General features: G+C 42.7%; 1 protein-coding gene across 1 annotated transcript; it reads right to left on the bottom strand.

Annotated features, from left to right (window-relative positions):
- Positions 1 to 1,072: 1,072 nt before the first annotated feature.
- LOC140228047 (uncharacterized) lies at positions 1,073 to 23,144 on the bottom strand. The gene is made up of 15 exons (XM_072308447.1): positions 23,007 to 23,144; positions 20,506 to 20,607; positions 19,581 to 19,851; positions 16,063 to 18,449; positions 13,327 to 14,196; positions 12,585 to 12,731; positions 11,731 to 11,887; positions 10,832 to 11,230; positions 9,850 to 9,985; positions 8,768 to 9,149; positions 6,179 to 6,684; positions 5,032 to 5,218; positions 4,327 to 4,452; positions 3,221 to 3,478; positions 1,073 to 1,553 (listed from the first exon to the last, which is right to left on the bottom strand). The coding sequence occupies exons 1-15, from the start codon at positions 23,142 to 23,144 to the stop codon at positions 1,380 to 1,382; spliced, it is 6,240 nt and encodes a 2,079-aa protein (XP_072164548.1). The 3' UTR covers positions 1,073 to 1,379.
- Between the last annotated feature and the right edge of the window lie 65 nt (positions 23,145 to 23,209).

Here is a 23,209-nt window from a genome sequence, read left to right as displayed (position 1 = left end):
AGGAACAAAAATTAACTGAGCATCGGAATCATGTTTTCTGACTATGCAAGATTTGGGAGCTTTTGGTCTTCGATAAACCTTGCGCACAGATCATCATTGAGGGGTACTGAAGACCTTTTTCACCTCGCTGCAGTGAGTTCATACAAAACACTACAACATAAGGGACTAACACTCCCAAGCCATTACACAACACCATCATTTTTTCCCCCCATTTGATTTTCAAAAATGATTGGTATTAGCACATACACCATTTACAGTTCAAAGATTCACGGAAAACATAGCTTGCAATAATGTCAAGCACTACTTGCAACAATTGCTCTGTAAGTGGTTGTTGCCATGGTAATTTCAATTGCTAAACATTTGAGATTAGGAATGCATTGAATGCCCTTTGTTGGTTAGCTTGCTTCTTTACATCAGTCATTTTTTTTTTTTCATCAAATTGTATTCAAGAGAATCTGAAAAAAGATAGTTGTTGAAGGGGCAAAAACAGGTGAAGTTCACACGTAGCTAAAAGCTAAGAAAAAAAATAATCGCCACCATAGCCAAAACTCTAAACTTCCCAGAACTATAGAGCTACGCCCACGTCTAAGGGTCTATGAGAGACTGGCTCAAGCTATGTCTAGAGCAAACTACAGTGATGTATTGCCAAATCTGGAAGAGGAACTGGACTGTGGACTGGACAGCGGACTGACCGGCGTTATTTAGAAATATGGAAGATGAGTACAGGACAGACTTCTTGTCCAACATGAGCAAAGCAAGAAAAAATGAACATATCCTTAGAAAACAACAAAAGAACATGGGAGAATTTCAAAAAAGTGTAACCTTACTTCAAAATTTCCCTATGCAGCAGACCTCTGCAAACTGACAACAGTGACTGACCAATGTATCAAAACCTACACAACTTCATGTAACATTCATGCACACACGAAAACATGTTTTGTTCCACACCAATTTCCCTCCCCATAAAAAAAAAAGGAAAAGAAGAGAAAGAAGAAAAATAAACAAACAAAAGAGAAAGAAGAAAAGACAAATAGGAAAAAGGCAAGAAGAGAACAGAAAGGAAAGGAGGATGAGAAGAAGCAGAGGAGAAGAAGAAGAAGAAAAAGAGGAAAGTATCATAGCAGCACTCTTGGCACTTTATCACAATGAAACATTATACGCTAGTAGAAATACTGTGAGGGCATTGAATGTTTCAACATTTCAGAACATCTCCCACTCCCTCCTTCCTCGTGGATGCTTTCACATCGATGCTCTCGGATGGCGACCAAGATGAGCCATCCATCCGTATTGCATTTAGACAACATTTCCACAAGCACAAGTTAGACTTGGACCCAGAGGTACGGCATTCTTTCTCCGACTCGCCGAGCCGACGTCCATCCTCAGTTGAGCGTCCCGCGGCACTGGGAGGCGCCACACAGACACGGGATCTTCTCCTCCTCGATGGGGAACTTGTAGTCGTACGTGATCTCGTCGCCGATGTTGATGGCCTGCTTCGAGTAGATCACAATCTTCTTCTGCGCCTCCACCGAGATGATCTTGGCATAGCAGTTGGGCTGCAGAATGAATCCAGGCAGAGTGTTAGAGATAAATGAGGACGAATTTGCACTGTGTGTCAGTGAGACACAGCTGTCACTCTTAACTCTTTGTGTGCTTTGAATAAAGAGTATCACAGAAACCCCATAATACTGTAAACACCGTCCAAAGTCCCTAGCAAAGAAAGGGTGAAGCTACCTTTACCCTAGAACTCTTGCACAGTAAGATTTCATCTCAGAAAAATATCAGAGTACAGCCATCCTACATTGACAAATGAGCACACACTAGATAAAACCTAAATTGTAAAATACAACTCCTCGAAGTAATACTTTGGGAGATAATCTTCAATCCTTCTCACTGGCATGCCATATTCTGCTTAACCTTCACTGTTGGGTCAACACAGCGTATTCTTGTCTCAACTTCTCTCAACTTTTCCCTATCCGGGTATCCCCTTCTTTGTCCATCAAATTTGTTTCTGTCTTGCTACAGTCCCCTTGTGTTGTCCTCCTCGGCCAAATGATCTGTGCGTATACATGTGTTTTATTCCATCTGTTTATAACTAGAAATGTCGCTACAGCGACTGGTTATACCCCTGCCAAACAACATTTCATAAGCTTTGGTCAAAACAACATTTCATAAGCTTTGGTCAAAAAACTGAGGAAGTAGTTAAATCCGCAAGATCTTTCCTTGATCTTCTGCCATTAATATGCCATTACCATGGCAACGTACTTTCGGGTACTGGCAAAAAATGTGTCTTGCACATCTACAACCAAAGGCACACATCTGTACCAAGTTTCATGGAAATTGGGCAAAAACTGAGGAAGTAGTTTGCAACACAAAATTTTCCATCATTTTGGCTCATAATATGTGAGCTGTTACCATGGCAACATACTTTTTGTCACTGTCAAGAAATGTGTCATGCTCACCTATATCCTAAGACATACATTCAATATGAATTCCATGAGAATTGGAAGAACACTGATGAAGCAGTTTTGCCATGAAGCATTTTGCCCTATATTTTACCAATAACATGCCGTTACTATGGCAACGCACTTTTTGCCACTGCGGAAATATGTGTCTTGCACATTAACATATTCAGATGAACATCTGCACCTAATTTCATAAAAATTGATCAAAAACTGTGGGAGGAGATTTGTACCCATTTTTGCCCATAATATGCCGTTACCATGGCAACGTACTTTTGGGTACTGTCAAAAAATATGTCTTGCACATCTACAGCCCAAGGCACACATCTGTGCCAAGTTTTATGGGAATCGGTTGAAAACTGAGGAAGTAGTTCGCGACGCAAGATTTGCAACGGACCGACCGCCCGCCCGACCGACCGACCGCCCGCCCGCCCGACCGACCGTCCGCTGATTCCTATATACCCCCTTCAAACTTCGTTTGGCGGGGGTATAAAAATAAGGGAGAACTGTAAGAAACCATATTGCCCAGAGGCTATTATCCCTGTCAAGCGAATTGCTTTATTGATGACACTTTTCTCCGCCTGTATACCTTGAGATACGAAGAAATGTATATACATGCATATTATGTGCATAATTATATGTATTTCTTTTGAGTACTCCTGTTTATATTATGATGTGAAAATTGTTGAATTTGTCATAATGATTTCATTTGCACTAGTGGAGAAATAAAACAACTGAAACTGAAAATCCCTAGTACTCACATTGCAGCTGTGGTTGATAAATCTGGCCAGGTTCCCTGACTTGGTTGCATCAATGATGGCCTCTGCGTCGATTCGGAACAGGTAGCTGCTGCCGATCCCCATGCGCTCGTAGTTCTTCTCGCGCAGGTCGGCGATGCTCTGCCGAATGGACTCGCCCACGTACTCGATGACCATCTCGTCGGCGGCGATCGGCTCCATGGCGTACAGGCCCCAGCCGTGGATGGAACTCTTGCAGAATTTCAGATCTTTCTTGCGGAACTGCAAAGGAGGGAAACATTCAAGCGTTGGGAGATGAACGGGCGTGTTCTTTGTATTTAGTTCGTTTGAACGTTTAATCCCATGCATTAGTTTGCAATGGGTGTAACTGTTAGTCTTTGCTTCTGTGCAGAAGCGGTCTGTTAGGAAGTTGTAGCACTTGATGTATGTTTGTAACGATATTTCATAGATATTTGTCCATGCTAAGTATCTTAACTTGTCTTTTTTTTCAAACTTTTAATCAAATTTCAGTTTCTTTGATACAAATTAGAAGTATAGCAAGAGACAACACAGAGTAGGTGATCTGTAGACATACCCTGCATATGAATTACAATGAAAGCATCATTGCGACTGAGTATCATACATGTAATTTGACGAAGCATGATAATCTTGGCTGGATCAATCCACTTTGTACATTCTTTTAATTCACAATCAGTCTTTGACTGGAAATTCTGGGCTGAAACCAAGCACAATATTGTGCTTATCCATGCAATACTATAAAAACAATCTGTATTTGCTGTATTTGAATTGGTGCCAAAATCTGAACCTTTCTATGGGGGAGGGGGATATTTGAAAAAACAAACAAACAAACAACCAACCAACAAACAAAAAAAAATCAAATTGGTGTGTAAAATGTTCAGCAGTGGCAGATTGATCAAGGACTTGATAGTAGAGGGATTGCAAATGGCAAATGTTAAAGTAGAGGGGAGGCAGAGGACAATTTCTTTATATTTAGCTATATTAATGTGTATGTTCAAAGCGTGATTCTCAAAAAAAAAAAAGAGGGGGCATGTGTCTCCTGTGGCCCCGCTTGGATCCGCCACTGGTCAGGGTGTTGGTGAGAGACTCACTTTCAGTTGGTTGAATTTGAGGAGGTCTGAGACTGGTCCCTCTTGCTGCTGTAGGGCGGCGATGAATCGGCGCTGGTCGGACCGGACGTCCCTGGACGTATCCAGCCGCTTCTTGGAGACAGATTCCTGGGGAGTCAAAGGAGCCGACAGATTTATGTTACGATTCGTCTAGGAAGTGCCACCAATGACATAAAACATAGGAAAAATAGACAAATTACCAAACACAAATAACACTTTGCGAAGACTTTCTTCTTCAGTTTCCATGGAATAAAGGTTTGCAAATGTATTCAGATTCTACACATAACTTGTGAGGGATGTTCCTCAGCAACCAGAAAGCTTGCCCTACCTAGCAACAACTAACACATACAAAATCTATTACAAGCATTGAAATCGAGTATCCACGGTTGCATGGAATAGCTTGCTACTAGGCGTTTGCATGAAAAACTTCCATACATCATCAGGCGAGAACGAGAGGGGCGTTAAGGTGCCTCAAACGCTATGGCTTTAGTGGCAACTTAACGCCTTTATCATTCCTATCCGACGATATTTGAATAGACTACTACGCTGGCCCATTGAAACATTTTCATAAACATTCATGTAGCAACAAAATCTATTTCAATCATAACATATACTTGATATCCACAAATTTGCATGGAAAATATGAAATCATCCAGAAGTGGCAGTCTCCAACATTCAGTGACTTACATCGAGGGCGCTGCTGTCTGTCACGCTCTCCTGGACGTAGGTCCGAGCCTTGGTCAGGTACTTGACCTTCTCCTTGCTGGAGATCTTGTAGTAGCCCTCCGTCCTAGCCGTGCCCGTCACGTGAACCCTCGTCTCCTCGTCGGTCTTCCGCCTCTTGGGCTGCGGTGGGTCGGCGTGGGCCGTCAGTGAGGGGAATACGAGTCAAGGAAGATGTATGACGTGATGTTACACAGCAGTGTACTCACAATCAATGTCCAAAACACACTCCTATACATACACACACACACACACACACACACACACACATACAAACCGAAACTCACATAAACAAACGTACAACCATAAAAGAGGACCCCTGAAAAACAAATGCACTCACACTCGTGTGCACATAACACACATTCAAACAAATGTTGAATGCACATACGCCCATGCTACCGTAAAAGTGGAAATTTCTGGAAATTTGCGTGACATGAAACTAGCACCAAAATAACAGCCCACAAATACTGCTTTTGTTTTCATATGTAAGACTATATCGTGTTTTGATTCCAGGGAATTAATAAAAGAGAAATTCATCTGACCCAGGAAAGCAAAAAAAATTACTCATGTGAAATTTCTGCTTTTGAAGTAACTGCCCACACTCTTTCCATTACACAATTTTTTATTTTTTTAAAGTATAAATTTTTCCATTTATCTTAATATTCAGTGACCTTTTTTTTTTTTTTTGCTGTCAGGATATGATTATGCCAATGTTTTTATATCACTTTGCACTTCATTGTGAATGTATGTATGCCTAAAGATAAATTTCATTCGTATGCATTTTAGCTGAAAATGTTGTATTTTCCTAATAAGATGAGCCTCACATGATTAGTGGGTGACAAGGGGTATAAATGAACAGAGGTTGAAATCATATCAGGTACTAAATTATTTTGGGTCTAGGGCAATTACCCCCTGGACAATTACCCCAGACCCTTCTCCAGGGCTAATTGCCCTAGTATGCAATTCATCACCCCAGATGAAGAGTGGAAACATGGATAAAATGTCTTACTAGAAGGATAACAGTGAGAGCAACTGAACAAAAATGGCATTTACAGAAATCCAGTTTCGTGCGCTCTCGTAATATGAAATCTGTGCCTTGAAAAGGATATGTCCATGGGGCACCCAGTGGGTGTAGCTTAGCCAGTGGATCTTGCCTGCCTCAAGGAGGGCCTCGTAACTCTTTCTGATGAAGAAGGCATCCTCGTGGTCAATTCCTGTCCGCAGGAACTCGTAGAGCAGCTTCCACTCCTCGTAGTAGATGCGGGGCACGAACTCGGGGGCCTTGGGCTCCGGCACTGCCACCTTCTCCTCCAGGATCTGCGCCAACTCATTCTTCCGCTTCCGGGCCTTCTTCTTCTTCTCCTCCTTCTGCCGCTGCTTCTCCTCCTTGACTCGTTCTTTCTCCTTCTCTTTCTCCTCCTTCTCCTTCTCCTTCGCCTTGGCGATGTCCGCGGCGATGATGTTGGTCGTCTTCTCCGACAGGACGCTAGCGTTGGCGACCTCCTGCCTGAGTTCACTAGAAGCCTCCGAGGTGTCTGGAACGAGGGGAGTCTTCGCCACCTTCTGGCAGTAGGTGTGGTCTAGAATGGCCAGTGGCTCCAGGACTACAACTGCTTTCTGTTTTTAAAGATGAAACAGTCAGGAAGCGGTAATCATTGCAGCTTTGATAAGCCAGACACAAATATCATATAAATACTGTGATCAGAGCTACTTTCTTGAGAAATTTGCATCAAGCTAAATATCTGACAAACACAAATAAATGACTGTGTTTTAAGACCAGAAACCACACTCGTAAAAGTCTGGTCTAATATTCCTATTAAAACTAGAAATGTCGCTACGGCGACTGGTATGCCTCCGCCATAATGCACGGTTCTCCTAATAGGTCTACAGTACAATGTCTTGACAATGTGTGATGACAGTTTCACACAATTGGCAAAATATTAAAATGACAGGTTTGCCACAAATGTGCTGAATGTTCACTTTCCTAGAACTAGGTTCAATTGGATAAATGATTAAAACGTCTGAGTGCAGGTATTTGGGGAACTGATGATTTTTACTTGACTTTTGACCCTTTTATAAGTTTATGCATTGAGTAATTTTCAAGGTACTGAGAAAAAGTATAATTTCAGTATCAAATGGTAAAATAGTATGATCTAAACCTGGCCTTTGACCTTTGACCTCACAGTTCCAAAGAGAATCACTGTTCGGTAGAACATGCATAAATATGTAAGTTTCATGATGATACCTTGAGTTACTTTCGAGATATGGAGCTGTGACCTTTGACCTTTGACCTTTGACCCTGTGACCCTAAAATCCAAACAAAGTATTATCCCCCCAGGATATACCCTCATACCAAGTTTGATGTAAAACCACCACACGGTTCTTGAGATATCGACAACAAGAGACCCGCGGGTCTAGCGCTCACCTGAGTATCGCAAGTTCACCTTCAACACAGTCACTAATCTAAATCATTCACAGCTCTACCAAAATTTGACCAGGCATTCTCAAGTAGAAGATGAAAATGTACAATAAGGGCCCCAATTTTTTAAGATTCCTTAATTATTGGGGATTGGGGCCCCCTGGGGCCCTCTGGGTGGGGCATGGTGCCCATTTTGATAAATTTAGATCCTGACCCCCTAGGGATGCTACCTGCCAAGTTTGACGAAAATCCATCATGAGGTTTTCAGGAAGAAGATGAAAATGTACAATTCAGGCCCCCATTTGGACCTTCCCAACCACCCCCCCCCCCCCCACCCCTGCCCCCAAGAGGGGCATCCCTGGATCTCCTATGAACAAACTCAAAACTACAGTCATTAATGTACTCACTCATAGTATTATCTTAGCTCTATAACTTCTGATTCTAGAGAAGATTTTTAAAGATTCCTTCATTTTGGGGGTTTGGGCCCCCCTGGGGGCCCCCTGGGTGGGGCATGGTGCCCATTTTAACAAATTGAGATCCTAACCCCTTAGGGATGCTACCTGCCAAGTTTGGTGAAAATGGGTCATGGGTTCTAAAGAAGAAGATACAAATGTACAATTTAGGCCCCATTAGGACCCCTCCTCACCCCCCTCCCCTGGGTCCCAAGGGGGGCACCCCTGATTCTGCCATGAACAAACTTGAAACTACAGTCATCAATGTACTAACTTTAACTTAGCTCCATCACTTCTGGTTCTAGAGAAGAACATTTTTAAAGATTCCTTACTTTTGGGGGGTTTTGCCCCCCTGGGGGCCCCCTAGGTGGGGCATGGTGCCCATTTTAACAAATTGAGTTCCTAACCCCCTAGGGATGCTACCTGCCAAGTTTGGTGAAAATGGGTCATGGGGTTCTCAAGAAGAAGATGAAAATGTAAAATTTAGGCCCCATTAGAACCCCTCCCCTGGGTCCCAAGGGGGGCACCCCTGATCCTGCCATGAACAAACTTGAAACTACAGTCATCAATGTACTAACTCATAGTATTAACTTAGCTCTATCACTTCTGGTTTTAGAGAAGAAGATTTTTACAGACTGGACTCAAATAGTCCTTGAGTCCAGTTGAGCATTGCCACAATATACACTATCGAGAAATATTCCTCCATTTGGTAAAAGATTCTACTGAAAATTGGCACAGGAGTAATAGCACTTCAACATCCACTCCCAAGCATCACAAATCCATCAAGAATTCCACTCTGATTGCCTTTTACTCAAACCTGTGAGCTCACCTGCATATTCTTGTAGTCTCCCACGTCGACGATGTCCGCCTCGCCCTCCGACCCCGACAGTGTCTTCTCCGACGTGTCCTCGCGGACATCGCCCTTGAAGGCAGTCATCTCGCCCACCTCGGCCGCGTCACTGCTGAGCTGGCGCAGGGCAGTGAGCGACTGGGCGGCCTGGATGTCCGTCATCTCCAGGTCGTCCAGCGACCGGTCAGCGTCCGAGGACTCTTCCATCTTGTTCTTCTCCTTGGTGGCCATCTCCACCAGGATCTCAAAGGCTCCCAGGCGGTCGCCGTTGGTGTCCCTGAAGTCTGTTCTCCCCTTTGCTTCCGTGGCAGTTTTTTCCTCTGCCTTCTTTGACTCGGGTAAAACAGCTGGCGACGGTTTCCTGAGCAGACACCGACAAAAGGAAAACAAAACACAGAATTACAAACCTTTTTATCAAACCAGTCTGTCATTTGAGAAATTCAAATCTGTTGTCCTAAAATAAAGAGATGCAGGAGATGGATCAGGCAGTACTCTACTTCACAAAGAATGTCATTTGTTTTTACTTGCATATTGATTTCGTTCCCGGGAAAATGCAATTTCATTAAGCTTTTCCTTACCTTGTGATGTTTGGCATATAATTCATACACTGCAATTTAGTTATCGATTCAGTGATATGAAGTGAATTTGGAATTCCCACTGTAGGAAGACTATGTATGTACCTTAATGACAATTCTATTTGTTGAACATTCTGCAGACCCATGAGAAATATTTTCTCCCTTCAAGATCTGTTTCTCTACACTCAATTCATGCTGTCAAAAAATCCATAACAGAACGAGATATCAAGTGGATCCAGCGCTTCCTTCCAGCGCTTGCTCTTGACAGATCCCGGGCTAATCCCACGGGGCCTCAGGTCCATTTGTTTAAATGGGTGGCAAATTGAGGTCCTTTCCACCAAGAGATGCTTCCTGCCAAGATTAAAGGAACCAATCTGTCATGGTGTTTTCATCAAGAAGAAGCTGAAAATGTTTTTTTAAAAAGTTAAATACATAATGCCCTGCTAGGGGTAGACGATGCGAGTCTACCACACTATTTGGCCTCACCCTTCGGTGTCCTCCGTTTCCTCATCTGACTCCTCCGTCTCCGAGTCTGAGCTGGAGGACTCCGTCTCGGAGCTGGATGAGCTGCTCCAGTCTTCATCCGATTCATCCTCCGAGCTCTCCGACCCACTTTCCTTGTCTGAAGCCAGCCAGGCAGCCAGGCAGGTAGGGGGAGAAATCATGGCATGAATCATTATATGTCCTCTTTCTTTAACATAATTTTTGATAAATCAATCTTGTCATTATACATCCTCTTTATATCCTTTAATCTGTATCTGCCTATCACACCTATGTCATATTATTATTCAATGCATTCTACACTTGTTACAGCACATATTCATGTCACTGTGTCTTTTATCTGAAGTATTTGTCTCATAAATCATTTTGTAATGACCTGTGTCACTGGTTTTTATTCTTTAGTGTTATCCTTGTCTTCGGGTCAGTATCAAAATGAAAATGCTTTGAATACTTGTGAACGTTTAGTACAGGATGTTTTTATCCATTTAAACACATTGGCTTTATCAAAAACATGAGGTTTAAAAGAGGGATCGTGTTGCTGGTAATGGGTCTATTAAAGAAGTGCTCTCAAGTAACAACCAACTTCTCATTGTCATTTACCAGCCAGATATATTTTAACAGTTGATGATGATGATGATGATCCACAGCATTTGTATAGCACCATCTATCTACTTCAGAGACATTCAAAGGCACAGTTGATTGGCTATCATTTTGCTATATATCGCAACTTAACATGTATGCATTATAATAAAATAACTATTCTGGGCACCTGTTTGCATATAACGTTTAACCTGAGAAAAACTCTGGTAAGATCTGAAAACTCAGGCGAGTATGATACCACCATTGACTTTGCACAGGAAAAATTCAGTTCAAAATCAACATGAGTTTTTCTCAGGTAAAAAGTTTTATGCAACAGACCTCTGGTTTTAAAATGGCAGTTATGGTAGATGTCATCCCCAAAAATTACCTTCTTTTTCTGGTTTGCTGGGTGCCTTGGAAACACTAGGTTCTAGTCCTTCCTTCTCATCTTTGGTTTCAACTGCCAGCTCTTCTTTCGTGAGAGGTTCAGCCTCCGCCGCTTCCTTCTCCACATCTTCCGCGGTGTCCTCGTCAACATCCTCCACCTCCTCTGCATCCTCCTCCTCTTCCTCTTCCTCCTCATCTCCTTCTTCCTCCTCCTCCTCTTCCTCCATCTCCCCCTTTTCAGCTTCATCCTCCTCTTCCTCCTCCTCCTCTTCTTCTTCCTCCTCCTCCTCCTCCTCCTCACTGCTGGATGAGTAGATGAGGTCCCTTGCTCTCCTCGCCTGCTCCGCCCGGTCGATCACAATCTCTGACGTGTGACTCGTTGTCTCGTCTCTCTCTGTGTCTGCTTAGTTTGAAATCAAGATGGATACAACAAACCTCAAAGAAAATTGGGTACAGAGACATTGAGCATATACTAGAAACAGTACAGGAGAAACAATATTAGGTACTTGGAGTGATTGCTATATGTCGTTTAAGCAAGACATTTTGACAGAAATTCCAAAGTCTGCAGATATCAGTCTCTAAGCCATTTTTTTTTTTACTTCAGGATCTTTAAGGCAGGTACAATTTCCTTTCCTATGATGGCAAAAGTAAATCATAATTCTCATGGTGTCTTGGTAGCAATCTTGTAAATCTTTACATCGGTGTAAACCTGAACATTTGAAGCTATCTTTCATGGTGTATTCTGTAAGCCATCTGATTATAATACAGTGGCTCACAATACAACAGTCTCTCAATATATTTACTGAATTCAGATTATTTTCACAAATTGTCCTTCCTATTTCTCTCTAATTTTTTTTTTTTTTTTTTTTCAGCAGACTGCTAAAGCAAAGTCCATCTTACCCGACATGATTTCATCTTCATCATCCTCCTCATCATCGTCGATCAGTGGTGGAGTGACTGGTCTCTTCCTCGATGGCTTGCCATCCTCCGTCTCAACATCATCATCTTCGTCTTCTATCTCATCTTGTGGAGGCGGGGACGGAGGTTTCCTCTTCACCTATATATTCCCCAAACAAACAGCACTTGATGAGTGGAGAGACTGGAGGAACAAACTGCTTTCTCAAACTCAGCAATTTTCAGTGGTACTCTTTGGCCACATTGAAACATAGATCTATTGAGTAGCCCATCTTGATATAGACACAGCTTACTTAGGCTGCAAAACTTGACTATATACCAGTTTAGAGTCAGTGCATACCCAAATAGACCCAATAAGCCTAGCAGCTTCAAAGCAGGGATGATTTGTTTGTCATCCAAATTCTTATTTCTTCTACAGGATATGAAGATCCAATAAGGAACACAATATGGATGCTCACTTTAGAAAGCAATATTTCTATCAACCCTATTACACACATAAACAATGTAATTGCAAACTCCCAACCAGACTATTGTAGCATATCTGAGAAATGGCATTGTGCACATGCTCTAAGTCACATTTATCCGCTCATAAGTAAAGCGTTACTACAAATGAACATTGACAGCAATAGAGTTCTGGCCAAACACTATCGTCTTCAGTACAGTATACTAACGTAAAGATGAACATCTGCAGAGACAATGACAATACTTAAACAATGGAGGTAGAGAATTTGAGAAGGTAACAAGCTGCAACCTCTTTTTCATCAGAGTACATCCTAGCTTCAACCCCAACCCCCCTCTCCAGTCCCCCACCCAGCCCCCCAAGAGAGGGCACACTGTACCTTGAAGGAAGGCATGCGAGGCATGTTGGCCCGGAGTCCCAGGCCCTCCATTCCGAAGTCCTTGGACCATGACGTATCCAGCAGGCTCGGGATAGCTGGAGGGGGCTTCTTGTGTACCTTCTCCTCCTCCTTAGGTTGCATCATCTCCTACAGGTGATGGAAAAATTTGTCACACAAAATGTCAATCGATGAGTGAACTGTTATGTGTTCTTTAATGGCAAATCTATGCTGATAGCCAAATCTTGACAACAATAAAGGGGCATGTGTGGGGAAAATGGGGGATGGGGAAAGGGTTTTCTACCATTCTCAGGGAATATCATTCTTTTCAAAGAGCCACATTAGCATCTTACCAACAACACAAGGGTAACCAATTTTCACCTTTCTCATTTACAAAAAGAACCTCTGCTCCCAATTCAGGTCTATCCTAAGCAAGTGCTCTGTCGGACTCAATGACAGCTCAAAGCTGTAACAAGAGGGACAGCAATTTACCTATTACATACAATAGCATAATTATGTCACGTTATTCTATCTAATGTAATTCCTGGGGTTGATTAAGAAAATCATAAATAAAAAGAATGATTCATTTGTTGGCAGACAAGTTTCTTTCTCTGTCACTTACTCCAGATGATAGTAAAACAGAAGTGAAATTGTTACAACATCTAGGGTATGATACTAAAGAATTAGATATACATCACAATAATTTAGCTTGGCACAGCCATTTTAATCCATTTCTAATACTGACCTTTGCTTTGGCCTTGAGTTGGCAGGTGTCCCACCAGTTTTCCAGGGACTTGAAGGCCGATGACTCCACCATCTTCCTGTTCAGGTCTTTCTTCATGATCTGCTTCAGCTCTTGGATGACGGTCTTTAGCACCTCGTTGACCAGCTCCTTCTCCGGGTCACGCTTGGGTCTCTCCTGGACGGGGTAAAGAGACTCCTGGAAGGGTGGGATGTACGGCATGGATGGCCACGATGGCACAGACGTGTTGTGGAGACCTGGAGGCGTGCCTGGGTACATGGCAGGGGCGTTGGTGCTGCCCCACTCCGGTGGGAAGCTGGGCATCTCCCGGGCCAGGAAGTCAGGCATGCCTTCGGGCGGGGACGGCGGTGTTATGCCCATACTCAGCATCATGTGCATCATCTGCGGTATGGAGGGCATCGCCTCGTTCTGGTTGGCAGTGGAGGAAGGCGGCCGCACGCTGGCAAAGAAGGCCTCCATGGCGGCAGGAGGCATGGGCGATCCCATCGGGGGCATGCCAGGTAGCGAGAAGGGTGATCCCGGTGGGAACATAGCGTTGGGGGCAAACCGAGATGGGGATTCCTGAAGATGGGCACTAGAGGTACTCGCTGAGGATGTCTGCGGCATCATCTGTGCTGCCCACGCATTGACCACACTGGTGCTACTCTGGTTCATGGTAGAGTTCCACGACCCGGAGTGCATGGGGTACGACATATTGTTCATGGGTGCAGTGGGCTTTTTCTCTGGGATGGGTGCGTTCACTACGATCTTGGTGTCCTCACCGCTACTCAATGATGACAGGCTCATCTTGTCGTCATCGTCGTCATCATCCCCTGTCACTACATCCATTGGAGTTGCGAAGGGCGGATGGCTCTGCAGAACGAAGAGAGTTCAATCATGGGTGAAATTAAAGGCATAAATTACCTTTTGCGGATGAAACAAAAACCCAGCATTAGTTCTTTAAAATAGTTCTAAAATGTGAGTTAGGGATGTGAACAGTAGTTATAATACAAATATTTCCAGACTACATTGTCTACAGTTATGGTTTATTGAGAAAAATACTGATATCTCCTTATATTTTAGGCTTCATTGCAAAAATGTTATATGGTAGGATGTTTTGCGATACAACAGACCTACATATATGCATCAAATGTGATATCTTGAAAATCTTTTAAATCACTGCTCCCAAAGGTAGACAGGACCTTTAAGGTCAACTTTACTTATGTCCCCTAACCTAACAAACATTACACTCAAGTTGAGAAATATAATGCTTGAAAGAGTTAAAGTCAAGCTTCTTCACAAAACAAGGACAAAGGGCAACACAGAAGAGGAAGAACAATTTTCCTTTTTCCTCTTTCTGATATCACTTTATGGGTACAGGTGAAGTACAATCCTATCCCTTCTTGTTCATTACTTCACCAGTTCCCCCTCCTTGATCAGCGGGGTGCATGAAAGCTTGCAAGAGGAATAAATATAGTGAATTGTACTGATATCTCAGCAAGTAGGTTTCTGATAAATTCAAGCTCTATAATACTTGGAGAAAGGTAAATGGAGTTGTTGCAACTAGGTAACAAAGCAGAGAAGAAAAAAAAAATGAGACTGAACAGGGCAGGAAAAACACAATCTGCAAACTACTCTGAACAGCTATTTTAGACAGCTATTTTAATGTAGAGTAAAACCTAAAGGCCCGTCACACTACAGCGAATGCCCAATGAATGCCCACCAAATTCTTTAAATTTGAAAACGTGTTCACATCCGTTGTTAACACTAGAATACTCTAGTTCTCTACTGAGCATTAGACATTCTTAGTACTGTATACGCCACATATTTAGTGAGTCTGAATTTTTGTGAATCTGTAGTTCCCAGCAATTTTGCGAGTGGTTAAATTTGCAATCGTGGAGTACTGGTCTGAACGAAGAAATGTAAACGTGTGCGTCACATTCATGAATATCGGGATCAGTCAGTATTTTCGTGCATCTTTAATTTTGCGAATAGCACGTGACTCGCAAAATTCGCGAAAATAAAAACTTTGCAAAATATCTGGCATGTGATGTATTCATTAGTTATTCAAAGGGATTTGCAAAGACATGCTGGAGCCGATTTTCTTATTTTGAATGTCCAAAATATCTAGCATATCTCTGCGAACCTGTCTGTCATCAACCTCTGGGGTCAGCTAAGGTTATGTATGAGTCTGCACTTCCCCCAAGAGAGTGAAGGAGAGAGAAGGGGGGGGGGGGAGGGAGATGGAAGCTATTTTTGGAAACAGTGTTAAGAGCAACCTCCTATTGTTCACTTTTTCTCTGTTTTCGCTGACGACCAATCCGATGTCCATCATGAGAACAGGGTTGTCATTCCCTTCATCACCCGAACTTACAGCATTACACAACATGCTCCTCCAAAGCAAGGCCTGAAGTCAACATTTGCATAAGTCACTTTGTTTATTTTATCAAGTCTCACATTTGATAAGGGAATGAATCCACAGCTAAATAATACATACAGCCAAACTGTCTATCACTTTAACTTCAATACAACAATGCATCGTTTTATAGATCACTGTCTTCTTCTTTGAAGTTCAGTAAGAGCTCCCATTGAGTGCCCAATAAACATTCCACTTTTGCATTGCAAAATTTTGTTGAAGTCCACATTTTTATCAAGCTTATTTCAAGAAAGTGACTAATGCAAGTTAAACTGTACACATTTCACTAGTAACTTGAATTCCAAAAGAACCGAGTGTCTTACCCGATGCATGCCGTGATGTTCATCAACCCCTGGTGTGGATGTCTGACTTCGGTCTCTCAGGTCTGAGACTGGTGACGTTCCTCGGCTGGCGATTTGTTGATCATAACTCCGCAGATTTGCCAGTTGTTTACTGATCAACAGTTCCACACCCTGCGGCGTTTTCTGCTCCAGGGAAGGCGTGGAGGATCCCGTCTGCAGACTCGGAGGAGTCGCTGCATGTCTAGGCAGGGGAGGGTAAGGTTCACTATTGACTGGACCCGCCGTGAGCATGTCCACACGGGGATGGGCGATAGAGTCTATGTGCGGAGTGTGGGACACATGTGGGGAGGACCACTGATGATCCCTCTGGTCTAACCTGTCGTGGTGCTCGGGTCTGAACCCACTCCAGGACGCCTCTGCATTGGTATAAACAGGCTGAGGTGCAGGAGTAACCGTTCCCACCGGTATCTCGCTCTTAGCGAATGCAGCCTCTTCCGTGCCAGGAGGCAGCAATGTTTTGTCCGTAGTACTGTTATTTTTGCCTGCATTGCCAGAATCCTCGAGTCCAAACCCAGCAAACCCAGCCATGGGACCCTGAGAGCTTTTGAGGAGCTTTTCAATTCTGGTATCAAGACTCTGACCACACTCGTCCGTTTCCTCTGCAGACTCTGCAGACGGAAGGTCTTCCTTGCCCCTGTCCTCCTGGGTGCCTGGTGGGAACGGCTGGCCGGGCAGCACCAAGGGCATGGTTCCTGGGGGTGGTTCCTCACCGGGCGGACACTGCCATTGCTCATATGGCAATGGGTCCTCGGGCGATTCTGGACGATGCTCTTCGGCAGTGGAGCTAGGCCACAGTTCACGTTTCACTGGTTCCACCGATGGTTCAGAATTTAGTGGTTGGTCCCCACCAGGACACCGCCACTTTTCAAACTCTGTTGATTCCTCCTTGACTTTCGCTGAGAAAGGCCCTTCAGTAGGACATTGCCACTTGTCAAAGTGATAATCCGTGTCCTCCTGCTCACGGTCTCTCGACTTTGACTTGTCTCTGTGGTAATCTCTATGTGACCTTGAGTGAGATCTCTTATCCCAGTCTTTTGATTTTGATGAATAACCATGACCGCGACTATCCTTTCGCTCATCATTATCATCATCATACCCACGGCGGTGCCTGCGTTGGTAAGAGTCGTCAGAGCGTTTGGGGCCACGGCCGAAATCTTTTGACCTGTAGTGGTCGGAGCCATGCGCATATCGGTGTGAGTCTTTATGACGATGGCCACTTCCATCCTGGCTGTCATCATCACTGTAGTCTTGGCTCCTGTATCTACTCCTTGAATGTCCCTTACTCGCTCGGTAGTCCTGCCTATCTTTCCTATCCCACTTCCTGTTTCTATCGTCATGGTAATCATGTCTCGACCTGCCCCTGTCGTCGTCATTTTTCTTTGAACCAGACTGGTTGAAATGTCTCTGGCCTTTCCCAGAATACGACTGGGAGGAGCGACCTGCAAATGCTTGGCGGTCCTCTGCCTGAGAATGATACACTTCGCCCCGGCTGTCGTAGCCCTGCTTCTTGGAGCTGTGACCTTGATGCTGCTGATGGTCTGCCTTTGAAAATATTTGCGGCTCACCTGCCGACGGCGTGAAACTTTGATCGTGCGTGGGGTACATGTTAACGTTCTCCACTTGACCGTGGAATGCATGGTCCTGAGGCATGAATCCCTGGCCGTCATAGGGTTGGCTATTCTGGTAGCCAGCTCCTGTAGGCATGTCAGCTGCATTCACAAAGTCCTGTGGTCCAGCAATATTTGGCTGTTGGTGTCCAAACACAGCCTGCGGTTCAGGCGCAATGGGCGTTTGGGGAACATTGGGAGTGTGGGGTACAGCGAACCCATCAGAAATTGGTGTCTGGGATTGCGCGTACACCTCTGTCGAGTATGCCTCTGTCACGTTAACCTGAGGGGTCTCTACACTTTCAACACTCTGCACGGGGTATCCAGGTGCCTGCCCTCCGTACACATTACCGAGGTGTTCATACCCTTGCATATGCATCGAATTCACACTACTTGACAGCATGTCAGGATTACTGTGTTCAGGGATTTGATACTGATTCGCAGAAGGGTCAGTTCCTTGAAACGTTGTCATGGGGTGTTCAGCAAAGGCGGGAAAAGAGCTCTGGGCTTCGGGCTGCCCATAACCAGACCGTGATGAAGAGATGGATGCAGGTGTGCTGTCTCCAATGGTCGAGCTTGTCCGTTCGGTCGACAGTCGCCTTGGGTCATGATGAATGCGGGGTGTGTCCGGAGCAGGCGTTGGAGTTCCATTGCGTGGATCTCGTGGCGTGGAACCAATACTGCTGGGTGTATTTGCCTTGTTGTTGACCAGACAGTCATAGATGCGCTGGCATTCAGCCCCTAGCATGAACACAGGCAGTAGACAGAAAAGAGAGAAAATTATTGTAAACCATTTCATAGAATCGGTGTCTCACTAAAAAAAAGGCTGATATCTACCAATCCCATCAAAAGAGGCTAAAGGTGAACCTGATATTGGTCCTCAGGACCAGTGTTTTCTTTCATTTTATTGAAACAAATTCCAAATATTCATATTTTATATATAAAAACAATATCGCCTTCTTTTTGGATGAAGCAAAAAACATCAGATTTGCTAAGGACATGCTTGATTGAAGCTCTGGTGCATGAAATAGGTAATTTCCATGATGTTACAATACAGGAAATGGAGCTGCAGGAATGGTTAAAAAAAAAAAAAAGAAGTCACCTACTCTGATCAACAGTAGAACTGAGAATGCAACCGATCATTCTAAATGTAGTCTCATCTAAGCATACACTTGTATGATCTATGCTTTTTTTTTAGTTCAAAACTGCAAGTTACACTGCAGAAATGTTAGATATCCATGATGTTGCACAATCAAATTTGTTTTAAAAAGTTGCACAGGCTTCCTTAACGCTCCCACTATCTGGTAACATAATTTTCCATAATAAATGCTATGATTATTGTTATCAATATAGGTCTGTTTGAGGTTTATTCAGGATTTTTCCTATGCAAGCCATTCATTTGTTTTGGCTGCTGCTAATCATTGTAATATCTATTGACTTGACAGCAGCATTAGCATTTGATTTTTTTTCCATGACACAACTATGCAAGAGGGCTTCCACTTAGAATGTTGTAAGAAACATCGGAATATGAGTAAGGATGTGGTACATTCAGGGCCCTGTGCATGTTCGTAAACCATGAAAACTTGTAAAAGTATAAGTGGCATAGTACTCACCTCAAGATTCAGATTAGGATGCAAAGCATCAAATATTTAGAGAATAAAAAGTTACATGATTCTCTGCTACTAAATTCCAACAACTAAATCAATGTTTTCATGTCTATATCAATAATATCCTCAATTTTTTGCAACACCAGAAATTTGTTATAATGTCACTGGTAATGTATATGGCCCTAAATGTACTACATCCTCACTCATATTTTGATGTTTCTCACAACATTCTAAAAGTGGCAGCCCTCATGTGATCTAAACATACCTCCGGCATCGATCTGGACAATGATGATCTTTCCCATTACTGATGTGCGGTTCATGTCCAGGGCAGCCTGCTTTGCCGCCCTCGTGCTGGTGTAGACGACGGTGGCAAGTCCCAGGTGTTTTCCCGTCTTTGGGTGGCGGTGTATGATGCTGTCTTCCACCTTGCCGTACTTTTCACACATGTTGCGCAGGAAGGACTCCCGCACGTTGTCGTTCAGGTTGGTGAAGGTTATCTGCTTAGGTGGCAGCTCCCCGACGTAGTATTTGTCGAACTGTGTGGGGGTTGAAAAGGTGCAAAAGTGTTATTAAGAAAATGAGATGTTTGGCTGCATGTGCTGCAAGCATTATGACTGTGGAATACTAGACAAAAACATCACTCTCTTATTTTGAAATCATCAAAATTAAAGGGACAAAAAGGTACCATTACCATACCTATTTGACAAGTAATTTTCCTAAACAAGAGAAGACAGAACTATCATTATGATTAAACCCTTCATTTACATTTTTCCTTTCTGAATATCATACTGGACACCTGCTTTATGAGGGATGAGCAGAGCTTTTGGCAATCACACAAGTATTACAACACTAACCTTCAATTCAAGACCAAATGAAACAGTATAGTCACTAACATATGAACAAGCAATGCTCACACACAAAATAACTTCTTGGGACTGGAATTTCAACCACATTGAATAGTTTTCCAGTATCTGTTTTCTCCCAAGGAATATCCCTGGGCTTCAACAATGCACTAAGGAGAATTCAAAGGAAAAACAAAACAAAACGAACATTCAAACAAACAAACACTGAAACACTCTGGGAGGAGTTTCGACGTAAACAAAACATTTAGGCTCTGCTGACAAATGTACATGAAACAGTTTGGGAAATCAGTCCTGCAATATATGCAGAGAAGATTTAGGAAGACAAACCTTAAATTTGGGAATGGGCAAGTCTGCCACCTCTGTGTGTTTCCATAGTCTGGTCAGTCTTGACCGCGGATCCTTGACCATCTTGACGGAAAGCTGTGCTCCCTACAAAAACAAACATACGTGTACAATCAATCAAATAATTCTATTACAATACTGGTACAGCTTTTGTTATCCTTTGTTTAATGATTACAACATGAATACACATACATTGTATATTGTAGTAGATGCCAAACAGTAAATGATGGCAGGGGCGGATCCAGGATTTCTGTAAAGGGGAGGCACCTTTACAAAATTAAAGGGAGACACAAGAGCACCCCCCACTATTTTTTTCTTTTTATTTCTTTTGTTTTAACAAAAAAATAAAAAGGGGGCACGTGCCTGGTGCGCCCCCCTCTGGATTCGCCACTGGATGGTACAGTAATCTCTGCATATTGCATTATATGTAAGAGGAGATTAGGCATTCCATTGCAAGAGGTGAAACATTCCATTACACTCACATCAAATGTTTATTTAAATCCTACCCATTTGACTGCAGTACCCCCATTAACTGGTACCCTATTTTGCCTTCTGCACAGGCAGTAATCTTTTATATTACTATACCTATAATTACCATGATTATCATCACATTTAAATAGAACCAACTATAAACAAAGCTAAGAATTGCAAAAAAAACAACAACAAACAAACATACATGTAAAGTATTGCCTCTGCTGCATGCCATATAAAACTACATGTACATGTAACATACATAGGGCCTATAGTGTTTTGATGTCTGTCAAACTCAGTTCATTCATTGTGCAAAGCCAAAAGCATTTTGTGTGTGTAATATTCAGAAACTGTTCTGCCATTCAGTGATTGACAACGGGCACTTCTGATACTGGGACGAATCTCTTTAGTCCCACGTATCTAAAAAATATGTGCAAGCTCCACAAGTTTGCTTTTTAGTAGGTTCCTTCATATTTCTTTACCATTCATTCCCATATTCCAACCTTTTTAGATCGACCACTATGTTTTGTATGTTTGCAGTATTCTATGTACAGTATGTCTCCTAGCTGGATATTTATATGTATAGGCCCCATTTCATTTTGTAATATTATGCCTCCTAGCTGGATATCATGTATTATTATCCATACAGAGGATTTTTAGAGCCCAAATACAAGTGTTATTTTGTCGACGCACCTCATAACCTCCAACCCACTTAAAAAGTTTGTTGAACTCGACCAATATTTTTTGCCGAGGCGACCAATATTTAAAATATTGGACGGCAAGAGGGGGATTCCCCAAAGTTTTTATAAACTGCACCGTGATTGGCTGAGATATATACGAGATGACCTGAAATATGAAGTAAAAACGTCTGTGATTGGTCAATCACGAATTAACTAAAATATCGTTTCTTCTAAAATTCTATGTTTATACAAACAAATTTCATATATCAATTAGTTGAAATTGTTTTGCATACAATTTTTCAAAATATCACTTTCATACCAGGAAATTAAATTTAGGTTTGATGAAAACACGTTGCATTTTTTGTGCAGGCGACGATTGATCAGCTCAGCGCTAGTATACTGCTAGATAGCTCGCGCGCGATATACAAATACATGTAGCCGGCCGCCGCTTGCATTTACATGCATAATGTGTAAGTACAGTAGGCCATAGGACTACAGTACTACTGAAGTAAATCTTTCACGATCTACGGTAGATGTGACGTGTATTGTGTCTCAGATCTCGGGTACAAGAACATCTAATTCTGGTCTAAATTAGCTAGATCTCTGCCTGACAGTAACATGACGGCTACCATGGATACATAAATCACTGTTTTATCAGGGAATGAAGTAGATTAACTTGCATTGAAGAGTGTACCGGTACCATACCCCATGTCAGGATCAAGTACAGTAGTCAGTAGGAGACCATACAGCACTCAGAGACAGAAAGGGTAAGTGAAAATATTCTTTGCTAATTGCTAAAATCCTCTGTAGGATAATAATGATAATATTGGATGTCGTATTTTCGATTAATACAAGAAAATATTGGACTCGCTAAGCAAAATATTGGACTCGTCTTTGACTCGTCCAATATTTGTGCATAGCTCGTCCAATATTTCCTTGTATTAATCTCAAGGCCATCCAATATTATATAATTATTCAATTTTGTTACATTTGATGTATTTTTTTTTATTATTGAGAAATATGAAAATAAATAAATTGAATGAAATAAAATTTGTTACATGCTTATTTTGCACACACACACAGGTCTGCATATGTAATACTCTTCAGTATTACACTAGAAAGCAGGGAATAATTTTCCTGGTATCTCATCGCAATTTGCTATGCACTTTTACACCACTGCTACACAAACTATCTTTTGTGTAGCAGTTTTCTTCCATAGAAGTGTACAGGATACCATGTGAAATATAGTTCATCAGCTGAAATTGCTAATCAAATTTGAGTTGGAAAATCATTCCCTGGAAAGACCCATCCCACACTGTTTGGGATAAATCTTACCATTGGCCCTGGAACAACACCATCATATCTGTAGAGCTTCTGCGGCTGGCCCTTCTTGATGGCTGGGTCAGATAGGAGCTTGTAGCTTGTGCATTTTTTGCCAGCCTGGCTGGCACCTCCTGATGTCATCCCATTCATGTTTGCTTCGAGACTGGAGTTTGCAAAGGATAGAGGGGTATACATAAAAATACAGAGAGAGAGAG

Source organism: Diadema setosum, chromosome 4, assembly GCF_964275005.1.
Source record: "Diadema setosum chromosome 4, eeDiaSeto1, whole genome shotgun sequence".
Lineage (NCBI taxonomy): Eukaryota > Metazoa > Echinodermata > Echinoidea > Diadematoida > Diadematidae > Diadema > Diadema setosum.
This window is presented reverse-complemented; position numbering and strand designations above follow the sequence as displayed.

Excerpts from the sequence above, each read along its gene's own strand:
- LOC140228047 (XM_072308447.1), bottom strand. The coding sequence starts at position 23,144 with ATGAATGGGATGACATCAGGAGGTGCCAGCCAGGCTGGCAAAAAATGC. Across the intron at positions 9,150-9,849 it reads GAAACGGAGGACACCGAAGG|GAAACCGTCGCCAGCTGTTT; the intron begins GTGAGGCCAAAT and ends GTGTCTGCTCAG. Across the intron at positions 4,453-5,031 it reads CAGACAGCAGCGCCCTCGAT|GAATCTGTCTCCAAGAAGCG; the intron begins GTAAGTCACTGA and ends TTGACTCCCCAG.